Source organism: Homarus americanus, unplaced genomic scaffold (genome assembly GCF_018991925.1).
Source record: "Homarus americanus isolate GMGI-L3 unplaced genomic scaffold, GMGI_Hamer_2.0 scaffold74, whole genome shotgun sequence".
Taxonomy (NCBI): domain Eukaryota; kingdom Metazoa; phylum Arthropoda; class Malacostraca; order Decapoda; family Nephropidae; genus Homarus; species Homarus americanus.
In genome coordinates this window covers 4240947-4267441 of record NW_024716951.1, presented here as the reverse complement: position 1 = coordinate 4267441, position 26495 = coordinate 4240947, and the positions used below count along the sequence as shown (strand labels likewise).

Below are 26495 nucleotides of genomic sequence, written 5' to 3'. Positions count from 1 at the left end.
GGCGTCTGAAATATATACTCAGGTAAGTTCACAATCCATATATCATACAGCCCGAACGATAAGTGGTGATATGATAAATTAAAGAGATAAATTTAAAATGCTATTTGGAAAACAAATAATTTTATTTTAGGCACTGAAAGATAACTAATGTTAGGTAGATTCCACGAGGATGACCGCTAATTTAATGGTTTTATCTGTGGAAGAAGATAACCTAAATCAAACCTAACCTAACCTAACAATCCGTAAGAGAAAAAATGTCTTAAATTAAATTGGGTTTTATTTGTCCATGTTATTTCAGTTGAACGTACACGTAAACGATTATCATTGTTTTTATTTTAACATTAGCCATAATGCGCCTCAGTCACTGTGGTTATTAACACAAATTATAAATTAAATTGAAACACTAGGATACATATTATTGTAGAGAATATATTTATTTTTCCGGAAATATATACTGTCTTGTCTTAAAGGAGAATTTGTTAAATGAATTCTGACATTGTTTGGGGAGCAGCACTTCCCGGCCGCCATCTTTAGAGGACCACTATAGCGTCTCAGTCACCCAGCAGTGGCCGCTAATCGTGTATTACTACCTTATTTCTCCTTGAATTAACCGAGGATTTATTCCCAAAGGTAAGAATAAATGTTTAGATATAGTTAAACATAGTTATATACATACTTAAGGCTGTAGTGCCATGTATTAACAGGAAGAGTTGTCATCGTGGTTAAAGCGGTGTTTTTCCTCGTTTTTACCGGCACTGATAAAATAAAACCCCAAATAAATATGCTAATCAGTTATTCACATCTTAACCTACTATATGTGCCTGTAGTGTGTGTCAAGTGTGTGTGTGTGTTGCGGTAGTGAAGGGATAAAGTAGTATTGATCTGGGTGGCGTCAAAATGATCTATTATGTATTGCCTTGTTTAGGACTAATTACAGCACTCTTTTGGGTATTGATACAGTTTATTTAATTACAGGTACAGAATGAATCAATTTGTGAATTTAGTTACAGTAATAAGGATATGGGATGAGATATAACAGTTGTCCAAGTGCTGTGAGTTGACTGATACTTTCAAATGTTGTAATAATTGATGATATCTATTCGGTCATTCATCAGGTTAGGTTTAAATTATGTTTTTTAATTGTTTTTGATGTGTTTTGAACGATTAATTTCAACTTCCAAATAGGTTGATTACAGAAACGATAAATTTACCATAAAGTTGTCAAGGTTGAAGATTTACAGGAGTGTTACTTCTATTCCCTGATCTACAGTGATGGTAAGTGTCTAAAACCTAACCTAACTTAACCACCTAATCTAATGGTGTTTTAAGAAGCACGGAATAGCTAACACGTTAGCTTTCCCGGTCTGTCGTTAAACAATATGACATTGTACTGCGTCTTGGGAATAACTTTTGTACAACAGTTCAAAAAACAATAAAATTAGGAGGGTATTATTGCGTTTACACACCGTTCATTCCTACCACTAATCTATTATCATATTCGAATAAGACGTCTAATTATAAGATAATTTTCATCTATTACATTACCGGCGGAAATGTATAATAACGGAGATAGCTTATCCAAAATTTTCTCTATTTTCTTCCACAAATCTTCTGCCATTATCACCTGCCCCTCCTCCAACACTGCGTGTCTCCTGCGTCTCCTTCATAAATCATCACGTGCATGCGTTCCCGTACACGTCACACGGCCAATCAAAAGCGTTTTTGTTTTTGAAACCAATTAAAATGATTTGGGGTTTAATTTGCGGTATATTTGGCCCAATCAAATTCGAGTTTTACTTTGGGTCTCTCATATTCTGAAATTCAAGTTCAGTAACTTCAGTTCCGACCATGGCAGTCTGTGATGGGTGTCACTTCAATCATATGGAGCTAATTGCAAGTTTTTGGGAAAAAGACGAAGAAACTGTAGCATTTTTTCGATCGCATGGTGTTCTTCCAACCTCGGTAAAGTGTACTAAGAGCAAGACTGAATGTAAATATCGCAAAGACCAACATATGTGGCGTTGTATAAGAATCTTAGAATCCAGCGACGAACAAGAACCAGGCCAATAAGGTAAGAAATAGGTGATTCCATCGTATGGTGAGAGTCAGTTAGGTTAGGTTTGGTTTTTGTTTTTATAGTGTTTTTTGGTGTATTTTGCCATGATTTTTTTTTCGGAAAACGTCCAACAAAAAAATTTCGAAAAAACCCTCGCTAATTTCCCCAAGAAATGAAGGTCATATTCGGTCTAAGCACACACAAATACACTAGATATATGTATTTTTTTTACTTTCTAACAGAGAACAGTGTGACAATGCAAATTTACCATTAGGAGAAATGTTATTTGAACACAATACAGAGAGAAATAATGAAGAAAATATATAGAAAATTATGGAAAGACAAAAAAGGAAAAAAAGTCAATGTCAACAATAAATTAGAATAACAAAAAATCTGGCCCGTTGTTAAGGTTGGTGGTGCGGACTCCGGGGTAGGAGCTTTAAACCACACTACACATGCACTCATCTCGCTGCTACATTGTTTATATCTGTTCGCATACATAAACACGCAATACAACGAATTTCAGGTTCGTTATGTCTTAATTTTTGCATTTACAGAACTGTAATAAACTTTTCACCATTATTTAAAGTATCTTATGAGTAATGATATTAAAGTTTTAATCATATTTGAGTAATTGTCAATATTGTTACACCAAAGTCACCAACGGCTAATGAAATCTGAGAGCACCCATGTAAAAAGGGCGGAGCCAAAACAGGTTTCAACTAGGCGCAATCCTTTTCAATTCTTTCACGCCTTACACTTTACTTTACGTCCTATCCAATATACTACCGTACATAGAATTATTTTTATTATTATATCAGTATTTTTTATTTTTTTTCCTTAAATGCCTCCAACTCTTCAATATTAATCAAGACATTCTAAATAAGCGGCCATGATCCGCGTTATTTTCACCGGGAGAAATCGCTGATTGGTTGTTAGCAATTTGTGCTGCTTGGGCCCTGCGCAAGGCTAACGCCTCATCGAGGTGTTAGCTGAAGTGTCATGCGCACAAATCAAAAGCAGCGTCTGCGCATACAGAATAGCTAACGCGTTAGCTATTCTGTGCATCTAAAATGCCTTACAATAACCGCCTTATAATAATACAGTAATATCTCCATTAGCCGGAATCCCTCAAACTCGGAACTTTCTGATAGCTGGAATTGAAATTTTCTCGGCTTTGAGAGAGTCGTCTCGTTACCCGGAAATCTTTCCTTCCTGGAAGTGCTCTGCACCAATTGTTCCGCTAACGGGGATATCACTGCATATAGCAAGTCATCTATTATCGGTTATAAGGTAAATTCTATACCATGATACTAAAGTTGAGTGTATTTCTTTGCAGGATGCCGGAGCGATACCACATAGACACGAGTTTTGGCTCGGGATCAAGGAGGGATAGGTAAAGAAGTGACTGGTTTGTGTTTAGAAATGGATGGATGGTTTAATGATGATGCACCTCTTGTTTATATCACCTAAAGTTAAAATGAAGGGGGCTAGCTTAATCATTTGTGTTTTAGTTTCGGTGAAAGAAACCGAGGTTCGTCATCATTGTAAGATCAGAATGAAATACTGATCTATGTGATACATTATCTTGGTTCAGTAAAGATAAACTAGAGAATATGTTAACACCTAATTAAATATAGTACAGTATTTGGTAACCTTGTTCGTGATGTTCACGTGTATGTACACCCACTAAAAAATTATTCGGCAGCCTTAAGACTTGATACAATATGACATAGGTGCCGAATAATTTTTTAGTGGGTGTAATATTCAGTCACTAATAACTTCCCTAACACGTACTGTATATATACAGTGGGGTATGCTATAACGAACGGATCCTACTACGAATATTCCTATAACGAACGGTTTTACCTATAAATTGAGAATGCTATAACGAACGAAACTCCTACAACGAACATAATTTAATTTTTTTTTCTAATTTATTGTTTTATTATTACAAGTATTAATGATATTCTTTATTTCAGGGGTTTAGATGCATATTTATGCACTTTTTTACAATTTTTACAATGTTATATTATATTTTTCAGTGTTAAGTGGTTGTATTTGGGGGCCTGGAACGGATTAATCCTATAACAAACGATTGCTATAACGAACAAGGTTCTAGAACCAATTAGATTCGTTATAGCATACCCCACTGTGTATATACTGTGTATATATATATATATATATATATATATATATATATATATATATATATATATATATATATATATATATATATATATATATATATATATATATATATGTATGTATGTATGTATGTATGTATGTATGTATGTATGTATGTATATATATATATATATATATATATATATATATATATATATATATATATATATATATATATATATATATATATATATATATATATATATATATATATATATATATATATATATATATTAAGGAGACAGTGTATCTATATGCTTTATAGTGTACGTAATTATTTTTGTTCATTTTAAACTACTAGGTACTGTATTTGAATATAAATCCATCTCCACTGTAAGCTTGATTAAATATTGTACCGAGGGTTAATTCATGACTTTTGCATATTTGGAGAGTTAATTTTAGATAATAGTTAATTAATGGGTTAAGAATCAAAGGATCAGTTCATGAGGTGGTTGTTTGGAACCCAAGAGCTAATTCCCCATAGGAGCAATGTAATTATGGGCTTAGGTTCTGAACTGTCCCATTAAGCCCCAAGTTTGCTAAAAATACATCAACAAAGTCATAATGAGAAGACCATAGCAGTTTAAGGATACACTGGTTAAATTTATTTGTGTTTATCGGCTTATTCTTTACAAAAGTCGTAATATTGATTGGTGAGGTAGCAGCATCACCCAGCATTGTTTGCATAGCTCACGCTGCATTGTCTGTGTGGCGCCAGTCTGCAGGATGTTTTAACGGACAAAATAAAAATAAAAGCACATTTACAGTATTGGCAGTTTACCATTTATTGTAATATAAAGACTATTGACTCGCCAAGTGCTGCAATTACAACTATTCCGAGTTTATAGTCAGTACCAATTGGTGTCTATAGGACCCTTTGCTTAGCTCTCATACAGTGTCACTTGGACTTTGGTACTTTAGTTTTTCATGAGACTGTGTGCTGCTGATTTACCTCATGGTCAGTTTTCCTTTGTCCCCAGGAAGAGGAAGTTCCCAACAGATTTTTATGGCACAGGGTAAATGTATTTCTGATAAAGTATGGAACAACTGCACAGCCACACTGACTTCATTGCTTGCTTTGAACAAAAATTATAACATTAAAAAATATACTAATAAATATACCAATATATAAGGCAATGTGGATATTAGTGGCAATCTGGACATACAGTACAGTATATGCTGATATTCTAAGCTCATAAGTAATCCTCTCAACACAGTTAACACCCAGTTCAACAAAAAACTGAAGTCTCTATTGAGAGGCAAAGCTACTCTCATTAAACATCTTACTTCAACGTCCCCTCCACTGCCATACATGTACGGTATAATGAAGACCCACAAGCCTAATAACCCAGCAAGACCCATCATCAACTCAGTTGGGTCAATCTCTTATTAATTTACTAATTCCCCTAGTTGGCAACATTTCTAACTCTAATATTAAGAATAATATGGATCTGGTTGATAAACTCAATAACTTACACATTAATTAGGATTTTAAACTGGTCAGTTTTGATATAACATCACTCTTTACAAAGGTCCCAGTTGATGATTTACTGGAGTTCCTCATAGATTCCCTGGATAATATTCCATTGCCCGTCTCGAAAGACGACTTCATCGAACTCATCAAACTATGTATTAAGGATTGTAAATTTGAATTTAATGGAGAATATTATGCTCAAAAATTTGGTATGGCAATGGGTAATCCACTCTCACCTGTATTAAGCAACCTATATATGGAATTCTTTGAAAAGAAACTATTAAGTAATGTTTTACCACCCTCAGCAGTATGGTTTAGATATGTTGATGATGTATTATGTCTCTGGCCATGTAATGAGGACCTAAAAGCTTTCCTGCCACAACTTAACAACTTAGCCCCCTTGATCAAATTCACTGTGGAATTAGAGCATGACTGTAAATTGCCTTTCCTAGACTGTCTGATCCACAGAATAGGTAACACCTTTAAGTTCAGTATTTATAGGAAACCTACTAATGTGTGTTCATAGATTCATTATTATTCTGCCCACCATAATAGAGTCAAACAGTCAGTATTTTCATCAATGGTTTTATGTGCTTTGAGAATTTGCAGCCCGGAATTCATTGATGAATATAAATATATCTATAATATTGGCTTGAACCTTAAGTACCCTAGATCTTTCATAGACAATTGCCTTAACATTACTAAGAAATCTTTTTATAGAACCAATCCCAAGCCCACCCATGACCATAAGAATCTCTTAGTATTACCATTTCACAAAAATTTCTCAAATTCCTTTACAACTAAAAACCTGGAACGTCAATGTGGCATTTAAAAACTCATGCACTGTTAAACAAATGTTAATCAAGAACTCCCCCAACAATACAAGTGGCTGCATTTATAAGGTTCCTTGCAAAGAATGTAATACGTTTTACTTAGGCCAGACAGGTAAAGATCTTGTAACTAGACTTAAACAACATAAATATAGTGTTAGGACAGGCCAGGAATCCAATGCTCTGTTTGTTCATTTGAGGGATAATAAGCATTGCATTGACTGGGATAATGCCTCCTCAATATTACCTTGTAATTCAATTGACTGTAGGAACATCATAGAATCTAGTCTCATTAAACTTTCCGAATCAGTCAACATGAATTTGAGTAATGGTATGTACAAACTGGATAATTTCGTAATTAAGAAGATTTGTAACCAGGTGAGAAGGTTGGGTCAGCTTACCCTCTGACCTGACTACTGACTGCTGCGGTGCTTTTTGAAGATTAGTAGGGTCATTACCTAATACCTGACCATTGTGGACTTGATCTCACCCTCCTCTATATATATATATACCTTGTGTTGTACTTCTCCTTAGTCTGTACTCACCCCTGAAGATGTGAATTACACGAAAGCACTTGGGAACTTCGTGTTTTCTTCTTTCCTTGTGGTTATCAGCATATACCTGGATCACGCGCACCCACTGTGATTTACTTGTACAGTACAGTATATATGTTAAAATAAATTTTCCATGGTAGCAATTCTCTCTTCATCTTCCAGATCAGGAGGTATGCAAAGAGCAAGAGAAACAATTGATTATGGTCACGGTAGCAGTTTCAGTGCTGCGAGGTACAGAGATGGGGGAGGTTATGGAGGAGCAGGAAGCAGCAGTAGCAGCAGCAACTATGGACTAGGAAACAGTTCTTCCAGTTATGGGCCTTCTTCAAACTATGGGAGCACTTCTAGCTATGGGGGAGCTTCTTCATATGATGGCCCTCCCAGTTACAGTCACTCTTACAATGTTACTCCCAATTATGGTGGTAATTCTTCTTATGGCAGTTCTGGATATAGCAGGTAATTAAATTCAGGTTTATTGTAACTTGTGATAACATACCAAACTGTTGGAAGTAAATAGTGTTGATTTTATTTAACTGAAAATTCCTCAGGAGCAGTATAAAATAATTTTCACTTCCTCCTCTTTTCCTTCAATTTTCTATCTTTATTGTTGCATATTTGGAATTTGTGAAGTAACACTTAACCATATTTTTCAGTGGGCAGATGGTTAGTCCTTGGGAGACTGGCATGGCTCCTGCTAGTGTTGGAATAAATCAGGGTGGCTACTTACCCACTCCCAGAGGCTCCAGTGGGGGCATGATGGAGAGTGGTGGCCCCCCAACTTCAAATATAGTTGGTGCAGTCAATCAGCTGACTCAGATGGGGAGTACTGAATCAAAGCTTGCCTTGAACATCTTAAATGCTGTCCTGTCCACAGTGAGTTTATAAAATTCAGTTTGTTTCTGTTGCTTCAATACTTCCAATTTTTTCCCCTCTGTAAAATACCTGACAAGATTTTAAGAGTTCTCCGTATAGCCTTCTGAAATATTATGATTAGGAATTAACTTTCAGTACACAATTATTATAGTAGCTGTGGATGGTGTCAGCGTTTACATTACTATCATTCAATTGCTTATTTGTATTACATTATTATGATTCCTGATATTAACAAGTCCGGGGACACATCTGCAGTCCAACTTTTCTTTTGTGTTTATGGCTGAGTTTGTGCTCTTCACACTCACAGGTTAATGTATTTCAAAATTGTCAGAATAAGTGCAGATAAGTTCATTCAGTCTGATTTGATGAAGCCCAGATATCATAGACTCTGTTTCAATGTGCTTGTCTTGATTGCCTGCCATTATAGCCTCCAGTTCATTTTTAATTTAAGTTGTGTCTTGCTGGGACTTTGGGCTCCAAACTGAATGACACATTAAGATTGGGTCTTCAATTCCAAGTGATTAAGACCCAAGCTTACTGGTGCTTTTAAGATTGGGGCCTAATCTTTGTTTTACAGGTCGTATTAATACAGAGGGCCCGATGGTTCTCAGGTAATAATAGAACCCATATTTAATGATATTTAATGACACTAGTTCACATAATCAGTCTGTTATAACTTTGTGTTGAAGGTTCTAAAGGATGGGAGGTTCAATCCATACATAGTGGTTATTTCTACACAAAATACACTTAATAAGTACCGCATCTTAACCTATTTACCAAATGTGCTGCCTTCTGTACAAGTCTTTTTTTTTCTTTTTTTTTTTTTTAGCTTTTCATTCATACTTAATGGCTTTCATTCATTGATGCTGCTGTTATTCTGTTGCCTTTAATCCGTGAAGTATCTACATCAGTATGCTCTAATTATTGGCTTATGCTATCCAGGGAGTGACTATTTAGAATGGGTAGTGATAAAGTGGATATAAAGAGAATAGACCTTAAATTTTTCTTACTTGATCTCAGGGACCAGGTGATGAAGGGCATCCCCACAATGTGGACATTGGACCACCAGCCAATAAGATGAGACGAATGGAACGGGTAAGTTTTTTCTTCTGCTTCTTGTGTGTGGGTCTTTGTTTTCAATAAGAGAACACAAACACTGAAGAGCAGAAGAAACAACTCGACTTTATTTGTTATTGTTCATATATTTAATTTGAACATCCACCTTGCCAGTTCATCTTATTATGAATGGTGAAGAGATGTGAAGCATTTTATAATCAAATTGGAGGTTGAAAATTTATTTTGTAGCTTCACTCACACGTTCTAGGACTGACACCAGAAGCTACAGTAATGTCTCAGGCTGAGTCATGTTAGGTCTACTGAACATCATCTCTTCCCATCGTGTATTCATTTATTGTTTAAGAGTTGATCTGTTTTTCCTACAGAAAACATTACCAAATATAACTATCACGGGATGTTGTATAATTTATTAAGTAATCATTTAAAATTTTGAGTATGTATTAGAAGAACGGCCCCCCTCCCCCCCAAGCTCACGTATTTTTATTTCGCGGTCCTCTATTATTTGCGGATGACACCCTGGTTGTACCCAAGAATGTCTGAGTAGTTTTAAAGTTGCCGGCATTTTCGCGGCTGGGACAGGAAACCATTCGTTCTAGACAGTAATTTCCTTTACCTGTACATTATTGTAAATGTGTGTGTGTGTGTAGACACACACACAAAACACATACAAATAAACAAATTTAATAAAAATGAGTCCACCCTCAAGTCCGTGTTTTATTTCTTTATTAATAAAGCACGGACTTGAGGGTAGACTCACATTTTTAATAAATACGTTTGATTATTTGTGAGAGGATTTCTCCATATAATTTATTTGTATGTGTTTTGTGTGTGTGTGTGTGTGTGTCGGCACACACATATACAATACAGGTAAAAGAAATAATTGTCCTAAGGGCAAATACATAAAGGTATTATACATTTCTTTGTACACAAGTAAAAATTTAACACCACCCCCCCCACCCCATCCCCCGGTCCGCATATGTTATTCGCGGATTTGGCAATTCGCAGCCATTTTGAGAACCTAACCCCCTTGAATTTGGGGGGGGGGGGCTGTATTTTGTGTCTAATATACATAACTTTCTTTTCCTTGGATTCCATACTGTCTCTGGCTGTCAAGTAATGATGAATCAACTTAAATGAATTCAACAAACTAGGCTGTGTAATGTAATATGACTAGGAAAATCATTCAACTCATTGAAATACTTGAAATAACTTAATCTATGCACACTTCATGCTGTCAGTAAAACCAAGTTCCTGTAATCAGTTGAATTCTGCTCAAAATAATAGCTACCAATAGTGAACAATATTGTGTAAACACTCATTAGTATACATTGATGGTGTCCTATGGAGAAGACATGATTGTTAGACTGTGCATTGGTGGACAGTAGAATAAAAGGTAAGTTGGGTAATTTGAATGTGCTCCGAGGTGTTGCACATGAATTGTCTGAACATTACTCGGTAGAAGCAAGATTGTGAATGGAAGGCTTAGGGCTTTAGAATTCAGATGGGTAGAAAGGCTAAAACATTTTGAGTTAAGGAAAGAGAAAGTAGTTTGAAAAAAAAAATATTGACCCATGATATGTAAAGGAGACAAATTGGGGTGTTGAAGACTGGAAATGTTTCACGTCTTCAGGATTTATATAGTTCATTTGAGATATGTAGGTAGCAGTGTTGACTAATAAGAGAAAAGCAAAATAAACATAATTTTCAAGATTGTACGACTCGCGTACAGAGATAAAGGGTAGTAAAAAATATAAAGCTAAAGAAAGGGGAAAGGATGCTACTAAAGTTTATAAGGTCAAGAAGCTGTTCTAGAAGGAACTAAGTATAGTAAGGAAAAAATGAATAGGTAGTTACATATTTCAGGGGATATACTTAAAAAAAACTAGAATTAAAGGGAGATTGGTAAGAACACCTTGAACTGCTACCTGTAACGGATAACGAATTCTTGTGTAGGACGTGGATTGAGTAATGTCGAAGTGAAAGCTGAAAAAGTAACGAGTGTGGTGAGATTGGTCTCAAGCCAGCTGAAGAATGGTAAGGTACAAGGATTGGATGGATTGGTAAAATATTGTGGGGAGTCAGGTAGTAGGAATAGTAACAGAATGGATGACAAAGAGGACAGGTTATGTATTGTAGAGGGAAGGGTAAATGAGAATGATAGAGTACAGTTTATAAAGGAAACGGCAATACGAATGGATGTGAAAATTAAAAGGGGATTTATTTTTACTTTGCTGTACTGTACCAGGGAGTGTTTGATAATAGTTAGTGAATGAGTTTTGAAGAGTTTGTACCAAGAAAGAATATAGTAAATGTGAACAAAAGGTGGAGTGGGGATTTGTGCAAAGAGAAGTGATTTATTTAACCATGGAGTACTTGGAGGGGGGGGAGGGTGGTGTCAAAGAAGGCCTTATTGTGATTGTGGTTTACCTTAGCAAAAGACATCATCTACAGCAGAAAGAAAAATGGTTTGCAATGAATGAAGGGAAAATTGCTTGTGTGTTTGCTATTATTTTTGGCCACCTGGGATTAAGCAGGAAATGGCTTAATATTGTAAAGACAAAAATTTAATAGATGTATTTATTTTTTATATTAAATAGAAATCATTGCAACCAGGTTTGAGGTTTGCATTGTTCATTATAATCTGTTTTGTAATTATATATTTTCTTACAAATGGATTTTGTACATTTCAGTTGACATTTGTCATTCAGCTCAAGACAATAAAGGTTTCAGTTTTCTTTGTGGTTCTTGTGAAGTTGTTTTCTCTGTTGTCTATTGTGTGATGTTCCTCAAGTGTAGATTGTACCCAGTCTTATAAAGCCCAAGTAAGTTGGTGTGTGTGTATGGTGTTGCCAGTCTTCAGAAATTATATTCCAGTCTTTATCCTCAGAATAGTGTTTTTACACGAGAGGAGTTTGTATTTATTAAACAGAGTGCTTTAGATTATTATGTATTAAGATATATTCTGCCCAAGATTAGATGATCTATTATATTAAAATCAATTTGTGGGGCATGAACATCTATCTGGCCTTTCAATTGATGGTTGGTTTTGCAAGACAGCAATGCACCTCGTTGATTTGCTGTGTGTATGAATCTTTCACATAGGTGAAGATTACCAAAGTGTCATGCTTACTAATTGCACTTACATCTTCGGGGATGTTTTGACAGACGTGATCCTTAACATGCCCACTTCAAAATAAAGCAGATTGATTTAATGCACCTTCATCTGTTTGGCTTCAGAATGACCCAAAGGACTTGGTATGTGTTGAGTCACTTGGTTGTCACTGCCTTGCCTCAGGTTTTGTCAGGCCCTTAGATTGGCCAGTATTACCTGTTTGGCCAAATACTTGTGCCTTAAGTAGCCTTGGGAAGTTTCCCTCTTGGTGAGGCTTATCATACAGGTCTTAAAGTGCTGTGAGGTGACTTAGTGGCGAGTGTCTCCCACAGGATGGGGGTCATGGTAACCACCGAGGGCGGACTCATTCCCCCCCTGTGCGTCCACCGCCAGTACGCAAGTTTCCTCAACGGGATCAGCAGTACAACCCTCGTCGGTCTTGGGACAACACGTCGCCTCATCGTGGCAGGGGTGGCTATTCCTATGGCACAGCTGGACGTCTTATGGTGACTAATTACCAGCTTAGAAAGACAGCAAAGGCCAAACGGGGTAAGCCTAGGCCTGATACCAAGGAAAATAAAGGCCCTGCCAAGAACCAGAAGAAGGTGAGGAGTGAGGCAACACCAGCAGCAACAGCCGGGACAGCAGGTGGCCAGAAGGGGGACAAATCTGAGGGTGATGGTTCCTCAGCTTCAGCTGGCCCTAAAAAGAGGTAAGCTTCATATCTGATCCGATGTGCTGCTGAAAATTGCCTGTCAGATCAGTGCTAAACAAAGACTTTCTTGGTTGATACTAGCTTATATTCTGGCTTCAGCCAGTGGCTGAGTTTTGTAGAGGTAAACTCTACCCAGCCATAATGTTGAGGGCTGTGTTGGAGGAGTGGCTGTGTTGCACATGTCACCAGGTGATGTATCTACACCCTCTGTCAGGCTGTGTACACCATGCTTTATTTTAATATAACCTAGCAGTTTGTTTTGAAGCTGTTTAAACACTGATTTTGTCTTTTGGCTTGCACTGCCATAGGCATAACAAAATGAAGTTGCAGGTTACAGCTTGAGAAAATTTCTGCCGCTGCTAAGCCTGCGGATAACTACAAGGAGAGGGCATTCTTGAAGTGATCAATCCTTGTAGTGTATTTGAAGGATGGCAGATTTTTATTTCCAGGTAGTACAATGAGTGTCACCTCTTGGAGGATAGCATCAGCTCAGACCAAACTGCAGGAAATTTGCCTGAAGTATGTCTTTAAATTCCTTCCTGTTTAAAGGATTTAGGGAGCAGGTTGAAATATTTTTCTTAGAAAACATGTATTGCAAGAAGTTGCATCTAATAGGATATACATGGTGGAGAGTAGGATATACTGTATAGTGTAGTATATGGGGTGAGAGTTAATTTTTTTAATTATGTTCCTAGACAGAAGGGAGATGAACATCAAGGAAGCAGTTGTGTGTATGCATGCATGCTAAGAATGTGTGATGTAAAGTGATTTTTGGAGATGCTTGAAGCGACTGGTAAATAATAGATGGAAATCTTGGACCACATTATAGAAGGGCAACATTGTATTAGAAGTCATTGGTAAGGCTGTGAGATTGAATAAATAATAACAAGTGTGGTTGTGTGTGTGTGTGTCTTGATCCTGGATACCATTTGTTAAGTGGGAAAGAACTTTTTAGGGTATTAGTAAATTTTGACTAGTGTGTCTGGTGTAGCATTTGCCTGCCAGAGTGGCTCCTTAGACTAGCCTTTGTGCACTTAGTAATGAGTACACTTGCTGGTGTACATGCCAGTGATGGAGCTGTATACTTCTAAGGATAAAATTATCACCTTTCTGGCTACCCGACATCATAGTAGGAGAAAGTTGTACTATATTTATATAATAGTATGATAAGACTTGTATAAAAGTACTTTGTATATGTTTTTTCTAAGAAGTTATCAAACCTGTTCTCTAAATTTTCTGTGTTTGAAGAACATTATGTTCTCTGGTGTTATCTTTCTAATATTATGTTTTTAATCACATTTTGTCAGAATAACTTTACTGTGAAAATATTTTTCTCCCTGACAATAGAAGACTAGTCATGATCATTTGCATCCATGTTGTAAAGTGTCAGCAGCAGGAGGAACCTCTCAGTAGTACTAAAGAGGAACTGTGCACGAAGCTTACACACAAAACGTGCCTTGTGCACTCTGACCTATTTTTGTATATAGATGTTATTCTATACACTCCCATGTCAAAGCACATATATAAATCTCCCTGCATGTCAGATAGGGCTTCTCCCTCAGAGGTTTTGAAGTCGCAGGATAATATAGCATAATCTGATTTATTTTTATTATATATTTTTTCCTGTCCACCTTAGCAACAAACACCTGGTTCACAACACTGTATTTACATTTTTGGTTTACTATCTGACAATCATGGATGACCCCCTGTATGTGGTATCCCAGCATATGAAGTTGTCATGCCTCTAGTTGGAGCCAGTTGGCAGAGGTATGTTGGATAATGGATATCTGTAACCCATACAGCCTTCTACAGTGGAGGTTCAGACAGTTCAATCTTTGTTATAGTAACAAGCTTCCGGGTGGTAAATATCCTTGACTGTAACTAAGTAAAATCCTGCTCTTGGTGTACTGGGCAGACAATGGAAGCATTTACAAAGTTATAATGCCCATAAACCTTTATAGCTGTCTGGATGCATGACATCCTAGAAAGAAAACTGGTATGCAGTAATTTCTTCATGCTTGATAAGGTAAGGATTTCCTGAATTACAGCTGAATAAAGTTGATACAGGATGCATCTAATTTGTAATTAGAACAGTCATATTGTAGTCACATTCTTCTGAAATTAAAAGTTATTTGTGTTTACTGCTGTATACTACTGTATAGTTGTCATGATGTAAGAATCATTATGGAAGTACTTTCTGTGACATTGGCATATTGGTTTTATAAAGATGCTTTAATGAAAGCAAAGTGGGAAATGTTGGCACAGGTGTTTTTCATGCTTGAGCCTCTATTGATTACCATTATTAATGTTCTCTCAGATTATTACTGTTCACTGCTAGCAGAAGTTTTTGTTGGTTGAAAATGATTGTATAAGGCTTGTTGATTACAGTAATTGTCACTAATTAGTGGATAGATTATAATTCTACATATACCTCTTCATGTTGGTACTACTGACTACGTGATCTGAAGCGTCATATCCAAGCTTGCAAAATACCCTCTCGTGATCGACATATTCATCAGTGCCATGTTCTATCGGAATTGTTGTGAAAACAGTGACTGCGACTTTGTATCACTGTGCTGCTTGAATGACTTCACTCATTACACTTTAGATATCACATTGAGGGAATCTTAAGATCGTGTTGCTCAGGTATCAATTGTTCTTTGCGGTAGTCGGGTATGACCACTGATGATTTATGCTTGCGACTCAACAGTGTGAATCCTTTTTTCATAATAGTGTCCAAATTACCCATCTGCTTTACTTCTTATTAAAATCTGTTTGATGCTTAAAAGATGGTGTAATTAGTATTATGTATACAGATTAAAAGAAAGTGTCTTGAATTATCATTTTAAGATCGTTACCATTAGTTATGATGTTCAGTGGTATTGTCTTATTTTTTGCTGTACAGTATACCCAAGTCTGAAAGACCTTTAACACTTTAACTTTTGTCTTCTGGGAGCTTCCAAGACCTTTCCATTTTTGGGGGATATTGGTGAAGTGTGTCAGCAGCCTCCAGTGATCAATACTGGGGGCAACATTTCAAAAGATTTGTAGAAGTATACAGGTTGGTCTTGTTTTTACCTTGGTGTTCTGAAAATGGAATGTGGGTTGATAAATAATGTATTGATGAACATACACATGTGGGGACAGGGAAAGATGGAAGCATAAGAGAAATAATGGTATAACCAAGGGAAACAGGGAATGGAAAAGAGCTTTGATTCCAAGGATTATTGTAAACACCTTGACAAGTTGTGAGAGTCCAGAATACTCTATAAAATTGCTCTGTGAAAATTGATAGATAAGGAAAAATTATGTTGGCTATTTTGGGATACATTAGTGTGTTGCTCAGTTGAGCTTATGTTTGTGATAAAGGTTGTGTTGTTGATAATTTTTGCACGTCTGGTAAGGTATAGTAGTTAGAAGTGAATAAGGTAATCCGTGTTGCTTATTGTTTTGGTCACCTGCACTGGCACAGGAAAGGGCTTGTAAGAGTTACAAATTAGTAAAATTTGAAGTTTATTCTTGATATTTACTTAAATCAAACTAATGTTCAGTAAATTCCTATATACTGTATATATATGTACCGGGTAGTTCAACTGCAGCTGTATTGCTTTTCTTTTCCCCCTTGGAAGGTGAGTTTTAGGGGTGATCATTGTGCATTTTTTTATTCTAGGGAACTTAATTAAATTTTAGACTTTGGTCTCTATTAAGAATATAAGCATCATCAGAATATTCTATAATTGTACAGTACAGTCTGACCTCGCAAATTTGTGTCTCAGAAGCTAATTTATCCTTACATTTACATGAGCGTTCCCTAATTACCGCTGTTTATCGCTTGACCATGGTTGTTTGATAAAAAAAATCATGAAAATACTCTACTGTGGCTTAGAAATACTGTAAAGAAAACCTGTACAGTTTAATATAAAACTATAAAATAAGAAACATGAAGAGCGTGGGTGTGTTGTGTAGGAAGTGAATGTATGTATTGAGGCAATGAGCTGTAACCGAGTCGCCACTGAGCCTCCCTTCCTCTTCCAGTGTGAAGTCATGGCATGCACAGTGCGACTGCAGCCAAGTGTCTCAAGTCAGCTGGGTTACTGCCCAGCTGAACTGAGTTACCCAGAGTATGGTTTGAGTGTAGGAGCTATTTTTTTTTTTTTAACACTTGAAATGTGTGTTATTGTATTTTATGATTCAATTTTGTTTATCATAGCAATTTGAAATTGGTTCAAATTAGGTTAACCTTTTGCACACTAAATCATATAACGCTGAACTGCGTCGTTTATATAGGGTGGAATAAGCATTAAAGAACTGTCCAATTTAGATATATTTTTTTAGCAAATGATTAACAAATTTCCAGTGTTTTTAATGCTTATTCTTCAAATCTATGCCTTTCAGAAGTTTGGCCACAGTAGGATACCAATTGGCACAAATTTGCGAAGCCAACCTGTATGTACACTCGCAACAAAAAGGCGAGTTGTTCCAACAGTATGTTGGCAGCCCTGATTGTCAGCCATATGGCAACACCTAGTGGAGGGGGGGCCAACCTTCTTGACATAACAGTGTATACGTATCGTTTCGGAAATCGTTGATCTCGCCCTGTACCTATACTTTTTGGTGCGAGTGTACATATTATAAAGAAACACTGACATGAATTGATGTCACTGATAATGAGATACATCATTATTAAAATCCAGATGTACCCTGGTTACTGTCTTAGCAAGATTGCATGCACTATAGTAAGAGGTGGGGATGGCACTTGAAAATGAAATTGGTGCACAGTCAACCCCAAGAGTCACCACATTGTCATTATCCCTGGACATGGTACTACATCACCCTTAAAGAGTAAAAGGTTCAAACTTTAAAGATAATGTGAGAATCTCTCCATTTAACACATTGCAGCCTTAGGCCTTTGCAGGACTTGAAATTAATGGATGACAAAGGTTTCAATTGATTTCACTCACATTTTAATGTTTTATACTCGATACAGTACAGTATATGAGAATTGGGGGAGGGGGGGTGCTTTCCCCTAGATCACTTCACCTCTGCATGAGCAAATGTGGATGGGAGGGGAGCTAGAGGTAGGCCAAGAGTGGCTGCAAGAGACTGCTGCATGGAGAACTGACAAGTAATCACAGCTAACCCCCACAGATGTGGAAAATGGCTGTAAAATGTTGTTGGTAAAAGAAACTTGTGAAATTATAAATTTAACATAAAGTATATAATATCTTCTCTCGACATGACAACCATACTTTAGTGTGTTACAGCTGATATGTTAAACTTTTAATTTCAGGAGAGAGTATTTAATGTGCCTTCTCAAGCGACCTTAGGTTTAAAATCTTAGTATGGTGGTGAAATAGACTTCAAATGAATTGGTCACCATTAAGTAGCATGTATTCATTAGGTTACTGTACTGTACCAGCTTTCCTGACTTTGGCTGCATCCAGGTTGGTTATCCAGGGGTCATGGAAGACCAGAATAATGACTGTTCAAACACGTCTGCTTGTTACATTGTACAGACTGTGGTGCTCTTGATCAATCATCTGTTGAAAGTGCAGTGTTCTTCTTACAGACTGATAACTGGACAAATGACAGCCGTCTGCAGCCAGTCATATGTCCATACTTCTAAGATTATAAATAATTTAAAATGGAAATGTTAATTTTTCTTGCTATGTATTTTAAAACACAAGAGAAGGTATCTAAGAGCAGTTAGTTTTTATGAAAATTTGTGAGTAAGTATGTTATATCCATTAGTATCTCCCTACCCCCTCTTAAGGTGACAATGATCACTTTACTGTAATTTTCATCATTTCCAGTTTAACAAGAATCTTATTTTTTTCTCTACACAGTTATCTATGGAGGAACTTTCTTTCTAAATTTATGTTTTTGCACCTTTATTTTTTCACCCTTCAAACTGTATATTTCTCATTTTAGAATCCTTGTCATATAATAGAATGTGCACCCAGCAACTTGAAATGCTTTTATCTTATCCAGAGTTGAACTTAAAGCTACAACTTGATCTCAGAATATTAGCAAGTTTCATTGTGTTGATACCCTTCCATTCCTTCCTTGAACTTAGTCTTATGTTTGGGTTCATAAACTATATACACCCTGTATATATGTCTCTTAGGTATTGCAAGTGTGCCATGTTGTAGGTATCTGGCACTATAACGATGGTGGAATCTTCCTAACACTATTTTGGAACCTTTGTGGATTGGTACGGGGGGATTGATTTGGGAATATATACTTGCAGTGAAACCAAAGATGATCCTAAGAATGGAACAGAAGAGACAGAGGAAGCAGCTGATGATGCAGAAAACACAGAAGCAATGGATACCACCGAGAATGATGAAGACAAGGATATGAAAGCTAAAAAGGTATGTTTTTTATTTTATTTTTAACCTCAATATTTTGGTATTTTAAGTACCTGTACTGTATATGCTAGTTTTATCACATTTTAATTAGTTAGAAAGAACTATCAATCAGTGAGATAGCTTCTTAGTACTGAAAGCATTATATGTGATACCTGCTGAGCCCTGGTGCGCTCTTATTTACTGTATCAGCTTTTAATTGTTCCTTTGTGGCCTAAATTACTTGAATTCAACTTGAGATTGTGTCTGTAGATATTGAACCTATTGTCTGAATGTAAAATATACTTTTCATAGGGGTTTTATAATTCATTTATATTTTTGTGAGTCTCAACAAGGATAAAACACCATTGTAACTGTATTACAAATGACCTTTCTTGTATGAAGGGTGTTTCCTTGATCTTGGCACCCATCCTGTTGTAGTAATTTTTGTTGTTTTATATTTTACCAGGAGGCATTTGTTCCCAGAGAGATCCTGAAGTGCCACATGTGCGATGTTGACAACTTTTATTCCATTAATGTAAGTAAACTGTCGTTGATGAGAAGTTTTAACCCTTGTGGTCCTATTACTGTATCATCCTAGGACGAGTGTAAACTTTTGCATGTAAACGTGATCGAGGTGAGTGTTTCTCTGCAATTCACTTCTGACCTTATATTTTGTACACCATAAAGGTTAAATCTTAGTTAACATGGTATCCACGATGTGCATAGTCCATTTTCACCACTCGTATCCCTCATTTATCATTACACTTCACTATATTAAAACAAGACAAAAATAATGAGTTGTCTATGAATACTAGTCTGGGTTTTAGATACAAGGATCAAAACATTGTGTTGTGTGGAACTAGCAAGACTTTGATGTATACTTTCATGCCTTTAATTTGCCGTACATTCATGTTTTAACTCGTTACTTTTGTCAGGAGACTTCTTTCATCTTGTCAGTTCTTTGATGTATTTTTTTTTTTTTTAGTACAGTACCATACATTTTATATGAGTGTTGGTTACCAGATTCAAGCAGCAAATTGTTCCTTTAATTAGTATACCTCTGCAACAACTCACTCCTTCAGTGAGCTATTCCTATAGAGGATGGCCATGACAGAAGAGCCTTGGGGGGAGGGAGAAGCTGTCACTGCTTGTCTTCTCTACCTTTTCAGTTCACCTTCCCCTTTACTTGTTATGGCCCCCTAAAAATTCTGTTGATAGTAAATACGGTCAGCAATCATTAGTTATTGGCCAAGAGACATCTTTGTCGGGATATTGAAAGGTAGTACAGTATTAGGGATGATAACAGTGTCGAGCAGTATTTCCCTTCTAGTTCTTCTCTCCTTTGTTCCAATTTATTTTGGATTCTAAACCTGTCATTCTCAATTATAGTTTTTGAAATGCCAGATAGTAGCCTAATTCTGCCTTTGTTCCTTTTGATTATCACAAGACACCGAATTATATTCCTCGCTGTATAACCTTAAAATTATAAAACTTGAACACCTGTGGAAGGGTTAAGTGTGACATTCTCGGTGGAGAACTACATTATTCTGTCAATTCTGACTAATAATGGTGATATTTTCTTTACAGTGTTACCAAAAACATCTGGATTCAAAGGCTCACAAGACCACAGCTAATGCATACCATGAGCAGGGAGCATCTATCCTGGAAGTGTTGAGAGCTGAGGCAAAGGTAATTTTTCATGTGAATATATTTTGATATCATATATTTATTAATTCCTTTTGCTCTTACAACACCTATCAGAATTAGAAGTTTTTAGATATTGAGTTTGCCTATACTGTATAATGCAGTAGTATTTTCTTAGTACCCTTCATCTTCCAGATGAATAATGCTGCTTTTTTCTAACAGTTGGCTTGTCAGCGACAAATTCTGAAGGCCTGGAAGAATGGAGCAAGAGGGAACCTCATGACATGTGGCAAGTGTCAATGTAAAATTGCTGGAAGTCTCCAGGATCATAACAAGAGTGTAGTGCACAGTCTCGTGGCACAGTACCTGAAGGTTAAGTGCTGTGGTCATGCTTACACCATCAGAGGAGCTCTTGAGGAACACCGCCTCTCACTTCTCCACTTTAAGTGGCAGATGGAGATGGAGCAGGAAATGAAAGAGAGAGAAGAGAAGAAGATGGAGGTAGAGGGAGTTAGTACTGAAGAAGATGCATTGCAGATGTTCTATGATGCTGTGGAGAAGTATAAGGCCAATAATTGTGAGGAAGAAGTGACTTCAGACACGATACCTCCTTATGACCCTGCTGTTCCTGTCGGTGAGTTGAACTTTGAGAGTTTTTTGGCCATTTTTTTTCTTCATGGTCTTCCCCTCAGAATTTTTTCATCCTATGTGCATCTATTTTATAATTCCATTTCTGTATTTGGATATTTATACAGTACTAATCTTGAATGTTTATTGAACACCAATGATTCCCTAAAGGGTCTATGTAATGGTGCAGTCATAAATCCATTGAGGAATGGGAAAATCAAGTTGGGTCTCATGCTCCACAGACTATCCATTACTACATTACTGCAATTCTTTTATCGTTATGTGCTATATTACACCTAATATAGTTTGTAACCTTGTTCGACTAACATGTATCATGAAACAAGATTTTAACTTTGAAAACAATTAATTAGCAAGTTTTTAATATCTTCCATTACAAAGGCTCTTATTGTTGAATTCATCACTGGCTACTGCTGTGGGTCAAGCATACTGTACTTGGGTAATTGGATGCCTGTTGTCCTAAAGTAAACTACATTCATTATCTCTTCATCTTGGTTTTCTTAATCTGATTTTTTTTTATTTCAATTTACAGGACTGCACATGATTGGGACAAAATCTCATTACCGTTGTAAAGTTTGCCCAGGTCCAAGGTTTAGAATGGTGGATGAACAACAAGTGAGAACTCACTTCCGTTCTATTGTTCATTACCAAAATTTGTTTGCTCACGTCACAAAAACGCAGGTTAGTTTATTTTCTTGTTTTTGTTGCATAAATTAAATTTTTACTTGGGTGGGGGAATCTAGGTTGTGTTAATTGACATCAAAAATCCTGGAAGCTATCTTGGGGTCTTTGAACACTGCAGAACTTATTTGTTGCAGCATTTGCTTATTTCTGGTCACCCTCATAAAAAGAAAATCAAGGGATGTTATTACTTGTCCAAGGAAAAACTGCTGAAGTAAAAGGACTAATCTCTTTTGATGATTCTTGTCATTTTGCCCAAGTTGCATCCCTGTTATCATTCAAACCTAACACTTTTTCCAGAACAAGTGTTTGGTTAGTTTTATTGTTTCATATTATATTAGGTTAGTGTTGGGGTTTCAGTACATTAATGAGGAGGGGTCTCTATTTTATGAATAATCCCATGGAATATAGCTTTTGCTTGACTAAAATGTTTTATTTTTATAGGAATTGAAAAATATTGAAAGGAGGAAAAAGGAGGATGAAAAGAAGAAACAGCAAGCGGAAGAAAAAAAGACAGGAGAAAAACAGGCAGGAGAAAAACAGGCAGAAGAAGAAAAACAGACAGAAGAAGAAAAACAAGCAGAAGAAGAAAAACAAGCAGAAGAAGAAAATCAGGCAGAAGAAGAAAATCAGGCAGAAGAAGAAAATCAGGCAGAAGAAGAAAAGGCAGAAGATGAAGATCAGGCAGAAGATGAAGATCAGGCAGATGAAGAAGAAGAACAGACAGAGGAAGACAAAAAGACAAAGGAGGAAGAAGCAGCAGCAGTGAAGGATAACAACGATAGTATGGAAGGACAAGAAAACATCGAGGACATGGAAACTGTGGATGAAGCTACAGAAGATACAGAGTTGGACACAAGCACTGAAGTCGACGCAGTTGCAGACCAGAGCGACAAGGAAACGAAGCCACAAGAGAAGGTTGACGACGTTGATATGGTGATTACTGGTTTAAAGCTTGTGTATATTATGGTCTGGCTTCACAGTTAAGGGATTTTAACTACTCGGGCTTATATGTCTACTACTTTCATTAATCCTTTCTTTGATCCATTGGTGGGTGCATGGGTTATTCCTCCTCGCTTCCCTACAGTGTCAAGAAACAACCAATTGGAGTGCAACAACAGGTGGAAAACAAAATACAAGTTAATTTACTGGGTTATTGGAGTGTAAATGATGTTTTGTTGTCTGGGGGTGAATCTTGGGGGTAGCCAGGCAGTAATATGTTGTAGATTAATAGGTGTTAATGGAGTTTTATCATTAATTACCTTACATTATTTAGATAAAGTTCTGTTAGATAATTTTAAACAAAATAAGACCTATTTTATTCATGGTGTGGCCTTTTCACTACTCTTACCAGATGGAGAGATATGAACGTGACATTACAATGCCCATTTGGTTGTAATCGTTTTGAATCATTATACAAAGTTCTAAAAAAAATCATGCTTATCTATTTACAGGACGAGATAAAATCTGTGTTAGAGGAAGTGGGAGAAGCCTTTGGTGTTGAGGAAGAGGAGGCATGTGAAGTGAACAATGCAAAAGATAATGCTGTTGGTGAAGAAGGGTCTAAACAGATATTGAAAGAGAAAAAAGTGTAAGTTGATATTGGTTAAGATTATTTGCATTGACATACTGTACTAGATATTGAGATAAGTGTGACAAGTGTTCATCTTTCTCTTATGTTATGAAACTGAAAGAAAAGTGATGAAACCAATCCTTATTTCCCATTCTCACTTGGGGTAAATTTCATTTTGATTAACGAACTGGGTTCACAATTTAAAAATTCTGAGTAATTAGTGTTAATTAATGATCTTTGAAATAATTAAAGATATTTAAAAAGTAAAAAATTTTGTACCTTTAAGTTTAAAATCACCTTTATATAAATTTTCTTAAAATGTAGATTATCTTTAATATAGAAACACATTAGTTTTCGCTTTCCCCCAAAATATCAATTTACGTAAAAAATGCGCTTTACCTATTACATACCTTAGTTTTCGGCACTTGGGGTAAAAAAAATTATTTTGTTTAAATTTCATACAAAGGTGCTACTTTACATGATGATTAAGGATCTGGGTTAACAATTTAAAAACTTGAGTAATTCGTGTTAATTAATGACCTTTGAAATAATTTGATAATTAAAAACTATTACGCTGTGCCCGTAAATTTTAAATATAGTACTGTATAGACTCAGGGTGTCTACTGGTCTGAAAAACCTGGAATAGGCATGAAATTTTATTAGAGGCAGGACAGGCCAAGAAATTTTGCAAATAAACCTGGAATTTTGTGTGAAATTGGTTAAGCCTTAAAATATTATTGTTTTAACAGCAGTCTTGCCATAAATTAATGATGTAATGTATATATAATAAGTAAATAATTAAACTTTTAGGAACAAATACCAGTAAATAGTCCATTCCAATAACTGAATTGTTTGTGTACCTGTCATATTTCATGTTAGTGATCAAATAACCAAATATTACAGGTTATACCTACTGACTCTACAATCAGTATTGTCCGAGATGCATCGTTCTTCTATTTAAGTGGATTAATCCACATATTAATCATGAATCGTATAGGTGGATTAAGAGTGTGATTTTTCGGTTTTTGCCGGATTTCCGGCTTTTTGGGAATGTCAAGGTCGACCCACGAGAATCGCACAAATCCAAGGAGAAAGGTATGAAGGGGTCTAGGTTTTTGTCGATGTTCATTACTAGGCTGGGATGGGCTGCAAAAGGTTCTTCAATTTCTTGATTATTATCATTTATACCTTCTTTAAATTTTCCAATAATATATACTTATTATCGAAAACCTCTAATTTTGTTTTTCTGCTGTAATAAATACCGAATTAATGTACGTACTGGGAATTTTCAAATTTACACCTGGAAAGGCCAGGAAATATTGTTTTGTCTGGCCAGTAGACACCCTGTGTACTGTACACTCTGAACAAAATCTTCTCGAACACCTGGGCACAATGGATGTAAGAATGAACAGAATGGGGCTTGTCATCTTGAAATGGTTTCAGATTCTTCATTCATATTTCAGATTGCGAAGTGCTTATAGCATTCTAGAAGTTTTTGGTGAGTGTACGTATTGTGGGAATGGAAAATAAAGGTGCATCGGTAGTCCTATTAAAACATTACTTTTTTATTCCTTAGTGTTGCTGAAGAGAAACCAGCTGTAAAACAAGAAAGTCCTAAGGAAATAATTAAAGTTGAGCAAGAGGTGAAGGTTGCTGAAGTGGGAACTCCAACTCGTGGACGACGAGGGAGGGGAAGAGGACGGGGGCGATCCCCTCGGAACTAGTTCCTTTGAAAATAGTAAGATGTGCAACTGTCTGGAAAGGTGTGCCTGAAGCTGGTAATTGGTTTTCACAAATGAGGAATTGTTGGTAAAGGTCTCCTTTATGTTGCATAACATGACTACCTTGCAATGGTAACATTTACTCTCGTCATTAATGTGATTAAAGGATACAAGTTTTGAACATGTGCAGTTGGTGGAAAATGTGTGTGAACCAGTGTTAGTATGTGTGTTCACATATGTGCATAACATGTTTAATGATGCAAAGGAACATAATACTATCTGTATTTTATATGATTATCTAGATAGTGTAGCATTTGTCCAATTAGACACACTACCAAATAGTTTTGGATGATTTCACATGTTTATATAGTTATTTTATTTCAATATCCATTGCAGTTATTTTGTGTGTGTGCCCGCCCCCATGAGTGGGCACTGAAAATCGCTTCTTCTTTTTTAATATGTAGTTCCATAATTATTTTTTGTGAGTATGCATGAGACCATTAAGAGTGAAAGGTTCAACTTATCCTTAGTAGCGACAGCTTATGACGTGTCAGTTAAGCCACTTAAATAAATTAAATACTACTATTGGTGTACTGAAAATATTTGTTTCAAAGTTTGACAGGAATTTGGATTAATGTGAATTAGCATGTGGTTAAGTACCCACTATGCAGAATTCTAAAAATTTGTACGCTTACAGATGCCAGACCATGGCTGATTTGAGTTGTGGAAAAGGGTGTATTCTTCAACTTTAACACAATGAGGCTAGTGAACTTGAGAATAAGTAATTATGTGAGAATTACCAATATTTGTTAATGAGCATAAGCTCAAGGTGGGTTAAGCACTTTCCAATAGCATATTGTCTGATAGTTATATAAATTTTGTAAGTATTTGTAGCTGAACCGTAGTCTTTGGTACCACAGGAAAAATATTAATGCATTGTTGATCTTTATGTGCCTGAAAATCAGATTTAATTTGCCTTTGTCAATTAAAATGAATATATAAA

The 26495-nt window shown here is 36.1% G+C and overlaps 1 protein-coding gene across 1 annotated transcript; it reads left to right on the top strand.

Moving 5' to 3' along the window:
• Nucleotides 1-477: 477 nt before the first annotated feature.
• LOC121858669 lies at nt 478-26495 on the top strand. Its single transcript, XM_042355238.1, has 14 exons — nt 478-630; nt 3396-3452; nt 7264-7557; nt 7755-7974; nt 8995-9069; nt 12496-12875; nt 19129-19252; nt 19695-19763; nt 20816-20917; nt 21095-21506; nt 22050-22198; nt 22643-23134; nt 23653-23789; nt 25348-26495. Exons 2-14 carry the CDS (start codon nt 3397-3399, stop codon nt 25493-25495), a joined length of 2658 nt encoding a protein of 885 aa, XP_042211172.1. The 5' UTR covers nt 478-630; nt 3396; the 3' UTR covers nt 25496-26495.